This window comes from Epinephelus moara, chromosome 14 (assembly GCF_006386435.1).
Source record: "Epinephelus moara isolate mb chromosome 14, YSFRI_EMoa_1.0, whole genome shotgun sequence".
In the NCBI taxonomy this organism is placed as follows: domain Eukaryota; kingdom Metazoa; phylum Chordata; class Actinopteri; order Perciformes; family Serranidae; genus Epinephelus; species Epinephelus moara.
In genome coordinates this window covers 19,847,574-19,864,757 of record NC_065519.1, presented here as the reverse complement: position 1 = coordinate 19,864,757, position 17,184 = coordinate 19,847,574, and the positions used below count along the sequence as shown (strand labels likewise).

At 40.9% G+C, this 17,184-nt stretch overlaps 1 protein-coding gene across 1 annotated transcript in view; it reads right to left on the bottom strand.

Annotated features, from left to right (window-relative positions):
• Positions 1 to 855: 855 nt before the first annotated feature.
• asap2a (ArfGAP with SH3 domain, ankyrin repeat and PH domain 2a) overlaps positions 856 to 17,184 on the bottom strand; it is an 85,518-nt gene continuing 69,189 nt past the window's right edge. Inside the window, exons 15-28 of the mRNA XM_050062084.1 lie at positions 16,230 to 16,363; positions 15,525 to 15,619; positions 15,072 to 15,261; positions 14,774 to 14,859; positions 13,469 to 13,584; positions 12,852 to 12,919; positions 12,641 to 12,748; positions 11,808 to 12,042; positions 10,576 to 10,728; positions 8,661 to 8,763; positions 8,119 to 8,174; positions 7,892 to 7,971; positions 5,237 to 5,356; positions 856 to 2,700 (exon numbers count right to left, since the gene is read on the bottom strand). Of these exons, the coding sequence (XP_049918041.1) occupies positions 2,626 to 2,700; positions 5,237 to 5,356; positions 7,892 to 7,971; positions 8,119 to 8,174; positions 8,661 to 8,763; positions 10,576 to 10,728; positions 11,808 to 12,042; positions 12,641 to 12,748; positions 12,852 to 12,919; positions 13,469 to 13,584; positions 14,774 to 14,859; positions 15,072 to 15,261; positions 15,525 to 15,619; positions 16,230 to 16,363 (1,619 nt within the window). The 3' untranslated portion in view covers positions 856 to 2,625. The remainder of the gene's footprint in view (positions 2,701 to 5,236; positions 5,357 to 7,891; positions 7,972 to 8,118; positions 8,175 to 8,660; positions 8,764 to 10,575; positions 10,729 to 11,807; positions 12,043 to 12,640; positions 12,749 to 12,851; positions 12,920 to 13,468; positions 13,585 to 14,773; positions 14,860 to 15,071; positions 15,262 to 15,524; positions 15,620 to 16,229; positions 16,364 to 17,184) is intronic.

Here is a 17,184-nt window from a genome sequence, read left to right as displayed (position 1 = left end):
TCGTTTGCACAACCAAATCATTTCTGCACAAACCATCTCAAGGAAACTCATCTGCATGCTCATCATCCTCACCAGGGTCTTGACCTGACTGCAGTTCGCCATCATAACCAACTTGTATGATTGTGAAGCCGGTTGGATGTACTGCCAAATTAAGAAAAGCAACATTGGAGACATCTTATGCTAGAGAAATGAACATTCAGTTAACAGACGACAGCTCTGGTGGACATTCCTTTGGTCTGCACACCACTGGCACGCTCCCTCCAAACTTTGGACATCTGTAGCATTGTGTTGTGTGCTCAAACTGCACATTTCAGAGTGGCCTTTTATAGTGACCAGCCCAAGGCACACCTGTGTAGTAATTATGCGATTCAATCAGCATTGATGTGCCACACCTGTCAGGTGGATGGACTTATCTATGAAAAGAAGTGCCCACTTACACTGATCTTAACAAATTTGTGACCAAACTTTGAGAGGAATAGAAGAATCTATTGAGTGCATAAAAAAGTCTTAGATCTTTATCTTAAACTTGTAAAAAAAAAAAAAAAAAAAAAAAAAGATGGGAGCACAATATCTGTTGCAATATATGTTTTTACACTGTGGTGCTAACATGCTGAAACATTCCCCATCAGAGGGAGCTCTTGATGCATCTTCTGACTTTCAGCTTGACAAGAATCACACCAGCCACATGTTGTATTTTTAAACTGCAGGTCACTACCATAAACAGTTGTTTTGAGACTGAAATATCCCAAAATAAACAGGATGTGTTGTCAGCAATCGTTCAGTAAAAGTAGGCATTACTGTTTACACATATAAATCATAACACAATACTGTAAAGAAACAGACCAGAGCCTCGTATTACTTCATATTTTATTATTCCAGTTTTCCCATTTACTTGCACAACAGAGTTAAGAGTCGATGCAGTGATCCACAGACAGTTGACAAGAATGAATTAAGTTTATTTTCCCAGTTAAGTGTGTGTGTGTATTTGTGTTTTCAGCACACACAGGTCCAGCTGAGGTTGCATCTGCTCATCACCACAGCGCATTAAAAGACATTTTCTGCCCAGGTTAAGTCTTCTTTTTTTTTTTAAACATATAAATATCAACAAAATCAAATCTATTTACACGAATAGATTATTAAATCTTCCTGTTTCCAGTGAGTTCATATTAAACGTGATGAAGAGAGCTACTGTACGATTCACACACTTCTCTTCTCGTCATTCACAAATCCACGGAAAGGCTCTGGTTTCAGGTTAAATGCCTAAATATCAACATTATGAACAGAGAGAAAGTTGCTCTGCAACCAAAAGGAAGTTAATTACATTGGATGTTTGATAATTATTTCATAACACTATTGATAAACTCATCTTTCTACATCATGGGACCCCAGAGACGCACAGATAGGAGTAGGCTGAAGCTGCAGGAAGGCTATTTCTTTAGAGATAGAGACTCATTTGTGAATAGAGAAAAGAGGAAGCAACATTAGTCAGAGAGTTAACTCCTGCTCTTCATTCCATTCCCACGCCCTCTTTATTTCTTTACTTCAATATTGTTTCAGTCTCAGCTTATTCTGCGCGCGCACACACACACACACACACACACACACACACACACACACACACACACACACACACACACACACACACACTTCCTGTTCCTCTAATAAGGCAGATGACAGCGCAAAGTGTCAGACTCTGCATGAATGTAATTACTGGCTGCAGTCAGTGTCACCATCCAACCTCTAACTGCACGGGAGGAAGGACTGTTGAATATAATCCTCTACGATGAAACAGTACAGGCAGTGTGTGTGCGGAAAAGCTGCTCCATCACTACACACCTGTGAGCGAGCGCCTTCTCCCAGGTGTGACGAGTCGGAGGCTATTTTTACATTATTGTCGCCCCCTTTCAATGTCTGTCTGTCTTTGAAACGAGGACAGGGAAGCGCTCCCTCGGGTGCAGCTTCTAGCATATTGCGGGGGTTAACGTAGCACCATTAGACAAGCCTCCACATAGGAGGCCTACTACAGGGTTGAAAGGTTGCACCTATAAGCAGGTAGGCATTTAAAATCGCTCATGCACAGAGGTGGAGCGTAAGCACGTTGACTGTGTTCACATTTACAGTTGTAAGTAAGTTAAAATACATTGCTGGAGCCTTTTCAGTTCTATCTGTACAACACAGCTCAACAGAACTTGGATGAAATGAATACTGTACATATTAACCTTCATTATGTCACATGTCGTCTGATGTTTCGTAACAGGGATGAGGACAAGCAAAGTGCATTTATTGCGAGAGGTCATTCACTACAATCATTGTTTTTAAATCTTAGGAGTCTTTGTCAGAAACATTAACAGCAAGCATTAAAACCACTCAGAGTCCCACGAGGCCTCGCCAGGAGCGACACCCTGACTTTCTGCCACGGTTGCCGCGCCGACGCCCACACAAAGTTGCAGCCGAGGTGACGATACAGCAGTGACACTTTACGAAGCTCGCTGATGATGAAGGTGATGATGTCGACAACAAACACTGGGACCAAGCTGGATGATTTGCTGGCTGGTTTTGGATAGAGACAGGTGAAGGAGGGACGCCGCATCCTGCGACACTTCCTGAGACCCAGAGAGGAAGCTTTCAGTCAGGGATGAAGTGTACAAATGTCACCGGGAAGGCTCCTCTTCTCATCGGATCACCTTCAATGTGACCCAGCTGTGAAGAGGGAAGACAGAAGCAACGTCAGAGGATGATAAGAGACAGCTAGTTGCAGTTAAGATGGGTCTTGTTCTATTAGGAGGGCGTAATATCACTGAACACTAAACAGTTTGACTGCTTAAAACAAAACAAGTCATCTAGGGCACATACACAAAACTAAAACACCACTACACACTGAGGCTGGGTGTTCCGATTAATCGCTATTGAAAGAATTCAATATCGATTCTTAAAACCACAAGACTAATGTATGGAGCACCATTTAAGTCAATATTATATGTGAAAAAACATAAAATATATCCAAGAGACTGTGATTCAGTGATGTTCTGGTGCTACTGTTGCAGTCTGATAAGAAAAATAAAAACAGCTGGAAAATAAATATGGCATTAGGAAATAAAAGCTCCCTGAATTTTTTATTTTTTTTTTAAATAAAAATGTCTTTAAAAATTATTAAATAAATAAAAACCTTTTACTTATTTATTGAACAATATTGACACATTTTTGTATTTCATGATTTATTTCATAGCTATATTTATTTATTTTGTAGGTTTATCTATTTATTTATTGCCTCTTATTTATTTCAGGATTTATTTTATAGATAAAATTATTAATTTCACAGGCATTTTTATTTATTTATTGCCTCTTATTTATTTTAGGATTTATTTCATTGCCATGTTTATTCATTTTGTAGGTTTATTTATTTGTTGCCTCTTATATTTATTTCAGGATTTATTTTATAAACAAAATTATTTATTTTACAGGCAAATTTATTTAGTCATTTATTTATTGCCTCATTTATCTATTTCAGGATTTATTTCATTGCCATATTTATTTATTTGTTGCCTCTTATATTTATTTCAGGATTTATTTATTTATTGCCTCTTATTTATTTCAGGATTTATTTCATTGCCATGTTTATTCATTTTGTAGGTTTATTTATTTGTTGCCTCTTATATTTATTTCAGGATTTATTTTATAAACAAAATTATTTATTTTACAGGCAAATTTATTTAGTTTTATAAACAAAATTATTTATTTTACAGGCAAATTTATTTAGTTATTTATTTATTGCCTCATTTATTTATTTCAGGATTTATTTCATTGCCATATTTATTTATTTTGTAGGTTTATTTATTTATTTATTGCCTCTTATTTATTTCAGGGTTATTTTACAGACAGAATTATTCATTTAATAGGCATATTTATTTATTTTAGGATTTATTTCCTAGCCATATTTATTTATTTAATTATTCATTTATTGCCTCTTTTTTTAAAGAATTATTTTATAGCCATATTTATTTAATAGATTTATTTATTTATTATTCCATATTGACTTAAACAGAATTCCATATGATCTGCCTCTTCTCAGCAAATATGCATAAATGTGAACACTGTCGTGACTTGAAAAAAAAGGTGCAGTTAGAGATGCAAGATGTCTAACATGTCTACACAATGAAAATCAAGTTATTACAACATACAAAAAAAAAATAAAACGTTTTCAGGATAAAAACTGAAAACTGCTTTTATATTTCTGCACTATATAAAATCCAAATTGAAATGAATCAGGAGATCAGTGCCAACATCTAGCCTTACCAAACACCATCTAACTGAGTACACACAGTGGACTATGAGAGACTAAATCACAATTAACATCTACATAATACTTTAGATGACATTCCCACGTTGTATTACCTTGGCCCAAAAAGAAGACAGAACTTATTACATCCATTTAAGTCATTTTAAACGTCTTCTATACCTGAAAATAAAAAGCTAAGACATGTTTCTGCTCCAACAAGGTTCACACAAGGCTATAAGTGACACATGACAGGCCGATGAGGAAATAAAAACAGAATAATAAGAGTTGTTGATACAGCCTAAACGGAAAACTTGTGTTATAAATACAGCTTCTACAAACAGCAAAACATCCTTCTGTTGTTTGTTTTACATTGCTTATGAATTATTTTTATACTCAGAAATTAAAAATGCAACTTTGTAGCTTGTTTTCCAGTGAAGAGACAAATTTAACTTGCAACCGAAGCACCACAACGAAACTCACGACGTCTGACTTCATCCCCTTTTTGTGCTGCCTCATTACTGTGCTTTCATTTTAATATTTCACACACACAGTGATAAGGCTGCTGTATGCGGGACAGAGAGGAAGCATAGTGGGGACCCTGGGGATCTTTAGGGTCCATGCAGGGGACAGAGAGAGAGTGACTAAATACGGTCATATCTGCAGAGGTGGCTCAGAGGAAAACAAGTTGCAGCTGGTGGACGTTCACACAAGGGGCTCCACAGAGGAAGCAGCAGCAGGCGGAAAAAGAGGAGGAGGGGGGGGAATATCAGCCTGAATGAGGTCATGGCTTTTTGCTTTAGCCACCATGGTTACCGAGTGCATTGACATCCACATGGTGAAAATGGGACCAGAGTGGGACACGAGCCGCACTGGGAGCGCTTTGTGTTTTAATCTGAAAACAAGTATCCAAAATGCAAAGACACACGTAACACTCAGATGTGCAGCGTGGGAGATACTGACCCACCACTCCTGGTCCTCCTCTCCGTCCACTATGATCACCTCGCCCTCAGAGAAGGTCAGCTCGTCTGGGTTGTCGGCTACACAGTTGTAGATGGCTTTTACTCGCTTCGGCCTCTGCTTCTGAGAGATGGGACAAAAGCACACAGACAGGTTCACACAAGTTTGTGCAGAAGAGAAAATAGTGGTGAAAATGCTGCAACACAGTCAGGACTCACAGTCTTGCCTTTTTTGTTTGTCTTATACTCTTGGGATCTTTTTTTTATTATCAGGAACAAAGGCCAAGTTACACAGAGAAGATGAAGTCAGTGAGAGTCTCCAAATAGACACAGGACAAAACTCCTCGGGAGCTCTCGTCTTCTACTATTGTTCTGTTTTTTAACCTCCTCTTAAATGTTTGGGGGAGTTTGTCCTTCCTTCCCTCCAAATTAAGGGTCTAATGATCGTGGGTGTTGTAGCTGTGCATGTTATAAAGCCCTTAGAGGCACATTCATGATTTGAAGCTATAAAGACTGAATGGCCAAAAACATTTTGGGCCCTATCTCACACCCGGCAAAGCAGCACACAGGGCAGCACAACTGTCATTGTTAGGATCTGACCACCATGTTGTGCAGGTAGCAAATGTACTTGCGCCCATCTGTGCACACACGGGCGTGTAGGTCTTAAAATGAGGTATGGTCAGGTGCACTGCTGACACACTGCTTTTTTTGAGACAGCAAAAATGACTGTGCCATTGACCAACAAACAACCTGGTCAAAAGTCAGAATAGTGTAGTATTCTTCTGCTATTAAAAGGTTGCATTATTCAGATAGTAAGATGCATGTACTCTCTGCTTGTTACACACACAGGGACACAAGAATGGGTGAAATAAAACATCATTAATGACAAAATATTAATTATATTCTCTAAACTGTGACTATAGCAGAGAGCAGAGTGGAGCTGCTGTCTGACCCCCCTGTAAGAGAGACGCTGTGCGCTTTTACACACCAGTAGCAGTGTAACTTCATTGATTAGTTCAGAAGCTAAGTTTAGTTTTATTCCTTTGTCGAGTTTATAACTACAGTTTTTAGTTTTGCTAGATAAATGTCCCATTATATTTGCTGCAGTGACATTACTGCTCTTACTGCATCACTGTCAGCACAAAACCGCTAGCTTCTCCGATTTGCTGAATCCGTCATGTAAGCAGCAATACTCCAGGTTCAGGCGTACCTGGCATTTTTGTTATTATTATATTCTTTTTAAGATTTTTTGGGGGCTTTTTGCCTTTACTGGATGGGACAGGGGGCCGCAGACTGGAATCGAGTCTATGGTCGCTGCAGCAAGGACATTGCCTTTGTATATGGGATGCCTGCTCTACCTACTCGGCCACCGGACGCCCCAGGTGCACCTGGCTTTTAAAGGGAATGGGAGACGACACTCCGATGGGTTAAAATGTTACATTTATAACACACACTTATAACTACTTAAGGGACTAAATACAACCCCTTTGCCCCTTACTTTGCACCCAGATTATACACCGTTTGACGAACAAAGTGGACATGCTTTAAATGTACTTGCACCATGCACTTTTAGACCATGCGCTATAAATGGTTTAAGTAGAGCCCTTTGTCTTCTATAAACATAGTGACTTCTTGTTACCTCCTGTCTTCATCATTGGTCAACATACTGAGGATAAGGTGCCATTTATTTTTAGAGCTCAATGGAAACTCTATATGAAGTATGCACATAAGTTTGACTTGTCATATGGTCCATCTCTACTGTTGTGCTTTCTTTATTTTGTACTGCTTAATTAATTTGCACCATAAATTTTAATGTAACTTTGATTTAATTTGTGCCAAAGACTTATGGTTGGAAAACAGCTGTAGGTATCAGATATAAAACCTTTACAACCACTGATTCACTCAGTAATAATGTGTCATCAGTGAAGCTCCGAGGCACGAAATCTAAACAATGAAATCACTGTGTCAATCCTAGAATTCTCCACTGACTGAAAACTAAGGGGGCTTTCACATGAACTCAGGTGCGTTTGTGTAGTTGGAACAGGTGATTTGGGCTGGTGTAAAAGCTGTCAGTCGCACCCTGGTGTGGACCAAACAACCAAACCGAGACCGCTCGAAAAGAGCAGCAGCACTAATTTAAGTGCTGCTGCATAAACCTCTGTCAGTCCCTGGAATTTGATTTCCCCACGTGGGTCCTGATGATAGGTAGAACTTCATGTTTAGTTCTCTTGGTTAATTTGCAAAAAGCCAGTGTGAACAGAAACCAAACCAAAACTTAAGTTCAACAAGGTATATTTTTTCCCTCTGGTGTGACCAAATGAACTGAACTACAAGTGTGAAAGCACCCTGAAATGAATGTCACAGTTATTCATAACTGCAGGCTAGAAAGTTGTGAATGAACCGCTCTTCCTCCACCTTAAAAAATAAAAAAGAGCTTCTCTGAAAAAACAGAGGCTTTTTGCCTGATGGAGGACAGGAAGGAAATTTACTGCTTAAGTGTCACTGGAAACACTGAGACAATAGTTTGACCTGCACAACACTAATAATGGAACAAACCATTACTTGGAAAGCCAGTGAATCTGTACAACAGCATGAATGAATAAGCACTTCACAATCGACAGTATCTGGATAATAATAAGAGGAAGAATGAGGGACTCACTGGGTAGGCCTTCCTCGGCGTGGGGGCTGGAGGCAGAGACTGACCTATGGAGTTCTGGGGGCATCCTGGCACTTCCTTAGCTGGAACAGGAAGAGGAAATTAAATCACAAGGACAACAACACTTTCCACGTTTCCACAGAAGAAACAGATAGTAGAACAATGTGAATGTAACTCTCCGCACAGTGGACAGACACAGAGTATTTTATCTCTCTTATCTGTGTACTCACCTGGTCTTTCTATGGACACTGTTCGATTAAGAGGTCTGTTGAAGCTTTTATCGTTGCTGTAAAACAAAAACAGAGTGTAGTCTCATCAATAGAGTTATATAAAGACAAACATCTAACAGAAAGCTGTCCGGCTCTCTAAGTCTCTCAACAGCTCTGTTACAGATTTATTACGGCACTATCAGCCCTGTGGGAGACGAAAAGACAAAAGGGCGACTGCGGAGGAGAGTTACTGCTCATCTGGCTCGATGCAGAGCTCAGCCTGGGAGCTAATGAAGCGGCTAAACAGCAGCCATGTCGGCTCATTCCTCCTGGGAAACAAACACCACATTACAAGACAAGCAAGATACACAACCCTGGGGTAAAGCGCGGCCTCCCTGCCTCTGTGTAGTGAATTATATGAATGTATTGTTTTCCTGTGCAGCTAATGAAGCTGCAAAAACACCTCTGAGCACCGACTGCAGGCTGAAACACTCTGAACATGTTAACATTAAATTCATAGTTGCAGACATCTTAAAAAATGTGTTTTTCCCTTTTGCTCTTACCCTGCAGGAGATTTAGGTGGTACTGCTCTGGATCCCAGCAGCCCCTGGCTTGACTTGGACTGTATGCTCATGGACTCCATCTTCGCCACAGGAGGACCCAGACCTGGGACACACAGGAACACACCCTGACTGCTTTTTGTTTCATACCTTGGCAAACTTAACGCACCACTGGACAGTCAGAATTTCTAGACTGGAAGTCAGTGAGGAACGAAAGAAGAAATGACCCCCCAAAAATTGCAAGAAATTAGTAAAAAGAGAAAATTAAAATCAAGAAAATAAGTTAAAAATAAATAAATAAATGAATAAATAAAAGAAAAACAAACAATTCTGTACCATAATTTTAAATATGTAATAATAATAATTAGATATATATCCCCCCCCCCATTTTTCAAAAAAATAATTTTCTAAGTCTTATTTATTTTTATTCTTTTTTGCAATTTGTCGGACATTTCTTACCAAGTTGCTCATTGCCTTTTCCCCCATGTTTTTGAAAGAAATCACACCAGTTTGCTCGGGGTTCAAAGGGTTAAGTGACACATTTTGCTTTGCAAGCTAAATAATTAATCAGTAAATCACAATAAAGAGATTAACTGATTAATATAGACCTATCAATAAAGAAACAATCAGTAATTTTCAGTCTGGTGTTGAAGCTGCTAGTCCTCTCAGTTTTGTTTCACTTGTACTCAGTAATCATATGATCTGGAATGCATCCAAAATAGAGGTCAATAACCGTAATATTTTAAAAATGAACTACTGATATCATGTTAATAGTACACATTATGATGGTATCGTGTAAATGATCCAGCTTGTCTTAAAAATTCTGTTCTCACTGCGTCTCGCTCTCTGCCTCCCTACACTCATATTTTGAGTACAATATCAATAAATAAAAAATAGACAAAACGCACAGCAAACAAAATCAAAGATGTATTTGACTTTCTTTTTTATTTTATTTTATTTTTTTTACATTTTCTTATGATATCACAATAATATTGTTATTGTGAAATATTTTGGCCACAATAATCGTGTCCTAAAAAATCTGATATTGTGTCCAAACTTATTTTTATACCAATTTACTGATTTTAAAAAATAATATTAAAAATATTTAATCAAATTCAACTGGAACATTAAAGTGATCTATTCAAATCCTTTGGTTAAGGGACATGTTTGTTTTAATCATGTCCATGTTGAATCCAAGAAGAGCTGGGGATGTGTCCGGTGCCGCCCTCCCCCTCCTTACAGAGTGGTGGGTGATTGAGCACAGTGGTGCACACTTACTCATTGATAACGTGGTGATTTAAGGTCTGGAGTGCCGAGCAGACATAGCCAGTCAGCAGCTTGAGGACTTTGTTGCAAAACCTTTCTACTGGTAACTTTACTCCCATATGGAGGGAGTGTTTTCATTAGTACTGAGTTGTATTATTTGTTCAATTCCACAGTTGTTGCTCAGTTAAGTAGTGCAGCTGTCTTCTTTTTACAGAAAGTAGTTTTCAGTTGGTGTCCTCAATCATTTGTTGTATACATTTAATTTCTCATAGTATAAATAAGTGCTGCTCATATTTTCAAAATTGTGGATTTGCTTTCATATTATTTAGGTAGATGTAATTAATAAACCCTTGTGGGCTTTGTTCTTCTCATGGCACAATTTCAATTTTTCTGTTTATGTCATTTGTTGGATTTTAATTTGGCAAATAAACACTCAACTCAGCACCTGCAAAGAATTTAAAGTGTGTGCTCCTTAGTGACTGTAAGATCTGGGACACCTGATTTAAATGGCTTCTTACAGTAAAGTATTCAGTAAATACTAAAAACATAAACAGGCTGTGAATCTAAAACACCACATTATACTAAAATGCCTTCACTGCAGCAGTGGTCCAGCTAAAGGAGGATGGAGGATTAGGTCTGCTGGGGTCCATACCTCCAGTTGAAGTGAGTCTCATGGGGGGGACAGGAGGGTGCATGTTGGGGGGGTCTGAAGACGACCTCTGTCTGCCAACCAAGTCTAAAGAACCGGGCTTCCAGCTGCTGGACACTGAAGACTGACCGATCCCCCCCAGACCGGATAACTGGACTGTGACAGAGAGACAGAGACAGAGAAGGGTTAATCTGATGAAAAAAGAAACACAGAGAGAGGAAGAGTGTACCGCACTTTGCCAGAACCAGCGTCCACTTTAAAAGTCAAGCCATTTCCATTTGAGTGTAATTGCGAGTGACAGTTAATAGGGAGAGGGAATGTGCAGAATGCTGGGGCCGGGCTGCGGTGAGGCGAGGTGGGCAACAGAGCTTGTTGTTTCTCCTCTGCTCGGTTGGCAGCGCTCCAGACAGCCACTAATGTTATTAAAGACCGACTGTGGTGGACTGTCGGCTGGCCTGCAAAGCTATGATGAAGATTTTTACGAGCAGCACATAAACAGACTTTCATTAATTAAGTTTTTTTTTATCAGGTAACCTTTTTCATGAAACCGAATTTAAGAAGATAAGAAGAAGAAACACTTCATTAATCCCAGAGGGGAAGTTCAATTGTGTCAGAGAGGTGTCAGAGCGAGGGTGCTGCCTTGGACGGGCACCCCGAGCAGTTGGGAAGTTGGGGCTTTGCTCAAGGGCACCTTGGCAATGCCCAGGAGGTGAACTGGCACTTGAACCGGTGACTCTACTGCCGCCCCCAGTTTGGCGTCCTAAAACACTTATTTCCAACACAAAAAGAAATCCTGCCGTTTAGATTTAAGACCACTTGAAGCACGAGGCCAACTTCACATATTTAAGAGGGCGACGACTTTTTGGAAAAGCTGCCCGTCCATCTGTGTCCAATGTGACTTTCCCCTGCTGCGGTGCCCAGAGACATCTGTGGTGTTAAAACAGGTCAAAGAGTCACTCAGCCCTGCACAGTAATTAACATACAGGCTTTGGGAACCAGTGATACAGGCTAAATGAGACTAGGCCCTCACAGATGTAGATCTAAATGAGACTGTCCCTTTGAGGCATATCTTATAAATATCGGCTCTCTGAGGAAGACAAAGAGGTCAGGTTCAGGTCAGAGAGGTCGTCAGGTTTAGCTGGATCTTTTTCATCTACTCATCCATTAAAACTTTTAACATATTCATGAAACGATGATGAGACATATACTTCTGATGCTGCTGCGTCTGAGCTTACCCAGGTTTCTCGGGGGCAGCGGCGGAGCAGAGGTTGTTGCAGACTGAGGCGGGCTGGCGTTGAGAATGGTGCCGTATGTCTCGTTGTTGACCAGGTTGGGCATGTAGGCCCGCTGCTTGTCCTTGGTAAGGCCGATGCCGTCCCGGCCCGCAGAGCCCAAACCGGCCTGGAGGTGGGAGTTGCTGCTCGGGGTGTAGCAGCTGACCGGACGCTCGTCTCTGCGATGAGGGCTGGGCTGGAGGGGCAGGATAATGTTAGAGTGTGACGGGTCAGACGTACTGTAGGTCATGTGTCCGTTAACTAAGTATGCTGTACAGTTGTGTTTTTAAAAATGCATTACTGTTATGGGGAAAAAACAACTTCCTGGCAAATACTGAATGAGGTATTTTCAAAAAACAGTACACAAGTAGCTCTTCTTTCTTGCACTCATCTGAGCCTCTGGGAATCCAAACTGGCAAATATTTCCAGATTCACTTAAGTGTCACTAAAGGAAATGCATTTTTTTAAAGAAAAAAAAAAAAAAAGCTACAGTACAAGTTCACAACATCATCACAAAAACACAAAGAGCGAGAAGTGCATGCATTTTTAAGTGCAAACGGAATAATTAATTCAGCTTTTTCTTTTTGGAGGACACCATATTTTTTTTTTATTAGTAACAAAACAAAAGAAAATGTCCATTCGTAGAAATTATTTAGGATTCTCCAGGCTGTTGTTTCAGGTTTCATCATCCTCCACTGAATTTTCCCTTTCAGAATGTGTTATTTTTATTTACTTTATTATTCTTGTTTTCTCCTCGAGCTCTTTGTAAACTCTTCTTACAAAGCGTCTCTCACCTTCTCATCCAGATCTTCGTCACTTTCATCCAAGTCTTCAGGCTGCAGGCACCATTCATATTCAACATGGACGTGGGCGTTGAATTTCCCCGCCAGCGCTTGGTTCAACTACACACACATGTAGACACAAATGACTGACAGCTCTTCACATGGCTTCAGGAAGTGAAGTGTATTTGCAGTCACAAGCCAAGTCTAAACATAGTAAGCTCACCAGCTCTTCGCACTGTAGGTGTTTAAGCCTCCGGGCGATATCCAGCGGTGTCTCCCCGGCCTCATTAGCTGCGAGGGAAAACAACAGAAACGTATAATCACTACTGTATCCACATGCCGCATGATCACAAACACACAGCCCGTTTTCTTTCCTCCTATTTCACTGTGACATGAGAAATGTGTAATTAGCCTGTTTCCCACACTGAACAGCTCTCTGGTTTCTCTCTGTCCTCCTTCTCTCTGTGTATCTATTATCTGGATGTTTTGTTGATGTCATGGCGGAGGAGAAAGATTAGTGTTGTGAGAAAGAGTTACCATGGTCCGTTGGCAGAGCCAGCACCTCTGGGAACTGAACCTGAAAGACTTGGACTAAGGGGTGTGTGTGTGTGTGTGTGTGTGTGTGTGTGTGTGTGTGTGTGTGTCTGTGTGTCTGTGTGTCTGTGTGTCTGTGTGACAGAGACAGAGGATGAAGCAGTGAGACAAAACATTCATTTACTTGTGAACGTCGTGCTTCCTCAGCAAAAGTAATACAAATGAAACAAGGTGTGAGAAAAACAGAGGAAATGAGAAAGAAAGAGCTGGACAGTGAATGCACCACTACTGTGTGTGTTTCCTTACCGATCTCTATGGAGGCCTTCCCCCGCAGCAGCAGCTTCAGACACTCGCTGTTGTCGGTCAGGCAGCAGTAGTGCAGCGCTGTGCTGCCTTTGGCCGTCTGCTTGTCCAAATTCAAACTGCCGAGGGAAACAGACAGAGGGGGGGACTTTAAATCCCAACAATGTCTGTCCAGAGTGTTGTTTTGAATTTGTGTAATATGTGAAATATTTAAACACTATGTTTATTGTGTTTTTAGGAAGTAGGAATCAAAACTCAATATTGTATTACGATACAGAAAGACAAAAAAATACAAAATATCTTCACTCTAAAGAGAGAAAAACTGAGAAATCAGTGGATAATATCCCCTGTCAGCAAATTGGTCTGTTAAAAAACTAAATATTTGACTATGAATTACAAGTGTTAAGAGTAGGGCTGCCCATTAATAGTACACCAAACGTTAGTCGACCAGAAAGATCATAAGTCGGCAAGATTTCATTGGTTGCTTTAAGAAATAAAGATAAGACAAAGTGAAACTCTATTAAGAGCTGCGCCTTGTCAAAATACATCAAAACCTATATGACTGGACCATGTGGGAATTTCATTTTGAAAGGACAGACACAGGAAGTGGTCACGCTCAGACAGGAGTCACGTTAATTTCCAGGGCTGGTACCTGCGGTTATTCCACAGGCTAGTTAATAACATGTCGGGCAGGAAATCCAAAGTGTGGGATCATTTTGAGAAGGTGAAGGACGAACCCAAGGTGATATGTAAACTCATCTTCATTGGTCGACTACAAACATGACGTATCATCTGAAACATGGAAGTAGCTACATGCCCATTAGCCCACAGCGTCATTAACAGGCGGCTCGCTCAGTGTGTGACGTGCACTTGTAGATAAAATATAGGCCTATATTAATGAAGGTTCATTAGTACGGTTTTGTATTTCTCTGTAATGTAGCACAGTGTTAACAATGTTACTGATACTATTCTTTCTCACACCTTCAACTCAAACCATTGTGTTGCCTCGCCCAAAATATATCATTTAATAATTACGTTAATATCGTAAACATGCAGGTGACTAGTCGACTAATGGCCCTATATGATGACTATTGGTTGACTAGCCCGAGTTAAGAGCCATCAATCAGACAATTGGTGTCTTTTTACAATGGTGTGTTCAATGTTTGCTGCACAGTCAGATGGACAGAGAGAAAAACCATTCCAGCATATTGAATTCTGCACGGAACAAATAACTGAAGTGAAGTGCAAATGTACTGTCCTCTGTTGTTTCCTGGCTTTGTTTACCTGTTGTTTTCTAGCTTTGTTTACCTGTTCTGAGTGAGGAAGTCGACGATGTGAAGAGACGTTCTATCCACCAGTCTGACTGCGAGATGAAGCGCCGTCTCTCCTTGTTCCTGAAATAAAAAAAGATAAAACATTTGCACATATTCCCCTGGGACTGTGAGGTGTTTATAGAGAACCATGAAAAAAGGTGAAGAGCAAGAAGGATGCAACAGATTGTTGAGAACTCCTGGTGGAAAAGCAACAGGGATAAAGTTGCAAAGTCACCGCTGAAGGACAGACTCAGCTTCAAACATTTCACAGGTTGAATATTTTGTGTACTGACGTGTCCGTTGGCCAGAGGTATGGGCTCCATGAGGTCCACTCCCTCGGCGTAGACCTGGATGAGGGAGAAGATGTCCCGGGCCTTCACTGCGTCACACAACGTGTGGAGCCGCGACGTCGCATCGGGACACTTCTTCCTGGCGAAGCGTTTCTCTGTGTATTTGGCAGTGATGAAGTCTTTCCTCGCCTGCCTGGTTAGACATGTGAAGAGGCGGCTGCTTAGTTACAGCTGTGTCATTTACAGTCTTAATGTGAGTGGGTTTGATTGTACATTAAATCCTGATCAGTACAATGCTGGATAAATGTGCTTATATGTCACAGTGATGGTGTCAACAGTTGTTCAGATGAGTGAGATGCGATACAAGTGAGAAGACAGAGAGCAAGAGTCCAGGGATGGAAGAGAGAGGAGGGGACGGGGAGAGTGCGGAGGAGAGACGTTGTTGGGGTGACTTACATGTCACTGGCTGGGTTGGGTTTCACCACATTTTCAGCGCTTAAACAAGCCTCCATGATTTCATTAAAGCCTGCATTCCCCACATTCTTGGCCAGCTGTGGAGCACACACATGGACACAAACACACACACATATATTATGGTTACACTAGACATTCTCTGCACCACATACATTAATTTAAAAGTCATCATCCTTGCCTGCTCTGCTCACACCTCAGCATGCAGTGCTGTGCGCGTGGAGCCTTAAAAACTGCACAACGCCCCTCTGATTGTGGCTAACGCGACTGGCGTCTTTGACACCAAGGAAAGCAATCACGACTGGAAGTATTTAATCCCAACCGTCCCACAGGCGGTAAATCTCTACACCAAACAGTGATTAGGAAAGCCATAAAAAATCTCAGCTATTCTGAGTGTGGAGACTTCCAGAGTAAGTCTCGGAGGAGAGAGGAGAGGAGACTGAGGCCTGGGGTGATGCTCTCCTTCCTACCTGTCTCCACTTACTATCTCTTTTGTCCTCATTTCGTTTCCTCCTCATTCTTTTTCACTGTATCTACTCCCATCTGTCCTCTCCTCTGTTTTATCCTGGCTAAAAATCTCCACAGAGATTCGTACAGACAAAAATCAATACAATGAAGAGACTCAAACTGCGACAAAAACAGAAGACGAGAGGTGATTTAACGAGAAGATGGACGCCAAAAGTGATTTACCAAGAGCTCTGAGGTGCTGAGTACGTCCAGAGTGAGGGACTGGATCCTGGAGTAGTGGACTCCGAGCTCCCTGTGGATCCCCGAACATTCAATACAGGTGAGGATGCCCAGGTTGGTGGACAGCCACGTTGGATCTGAGAGAGAACAGAAAAAAATGTCAAGAGAATGCAGAGAAGAGGAGGTAAATGACGCACGAGGTAAAAAAGAGAGAAATGAATATGGGTGACACGCTGTCCTTGGGCGAAAAACCACTAAAGCTGAAGTAATTTCTGCAGCACGTGAGCCAACTTTGATGTGTCCTTGTGAAAAGCTGTGGGCTCTGGAAATTTAATAGCTGCCTGAAGGGCTTTTTACTATCTCACAGCACACAATGTCAGAGGAAAGTGACCAAGCTGTACTGTAGCAATGTCTGGCCTAGATACTCGCTGTATATGTTGGTGGATATACTGTGTGTGTATTACATGTACAGTATGTTAAAGTATATACATGTCTGGAGGATGAAATTTCATGAGATTTAAGAGAAATTACTGGGGGACATGTCAGAATATCTTCCCAAATACAGAGGATGCAGTCTGCAGGACTTTCTGAGCCACAGACTGATCATACCGAGACCAAACCAGCCCATTAACTCCCAACTATGCATATACATCACTGCTAACACTTTCCCAAAACATACCACTCATTTTTAGTCTGATTTCCTACCTTCCAGGCAACAAATCATTTCTGTTCATTCACTTCAGAGTCTGTAAACATGCTTCAAATAATCTACTGCAGTGTACATATTGTTGGTGATGTTTTCTTACACATTCAGGAAGCCCAGAGTAAAGCTGAAGGATTTCCTGTGATTTTAAGGTCACTACGTGCAGAGAATATGTCACTCTTTTCCCAGGAATTCTGGGATCCTCTCACCATAAATTTTATGTGATCGTGACCACAGAGCCGAGGATAATTACTG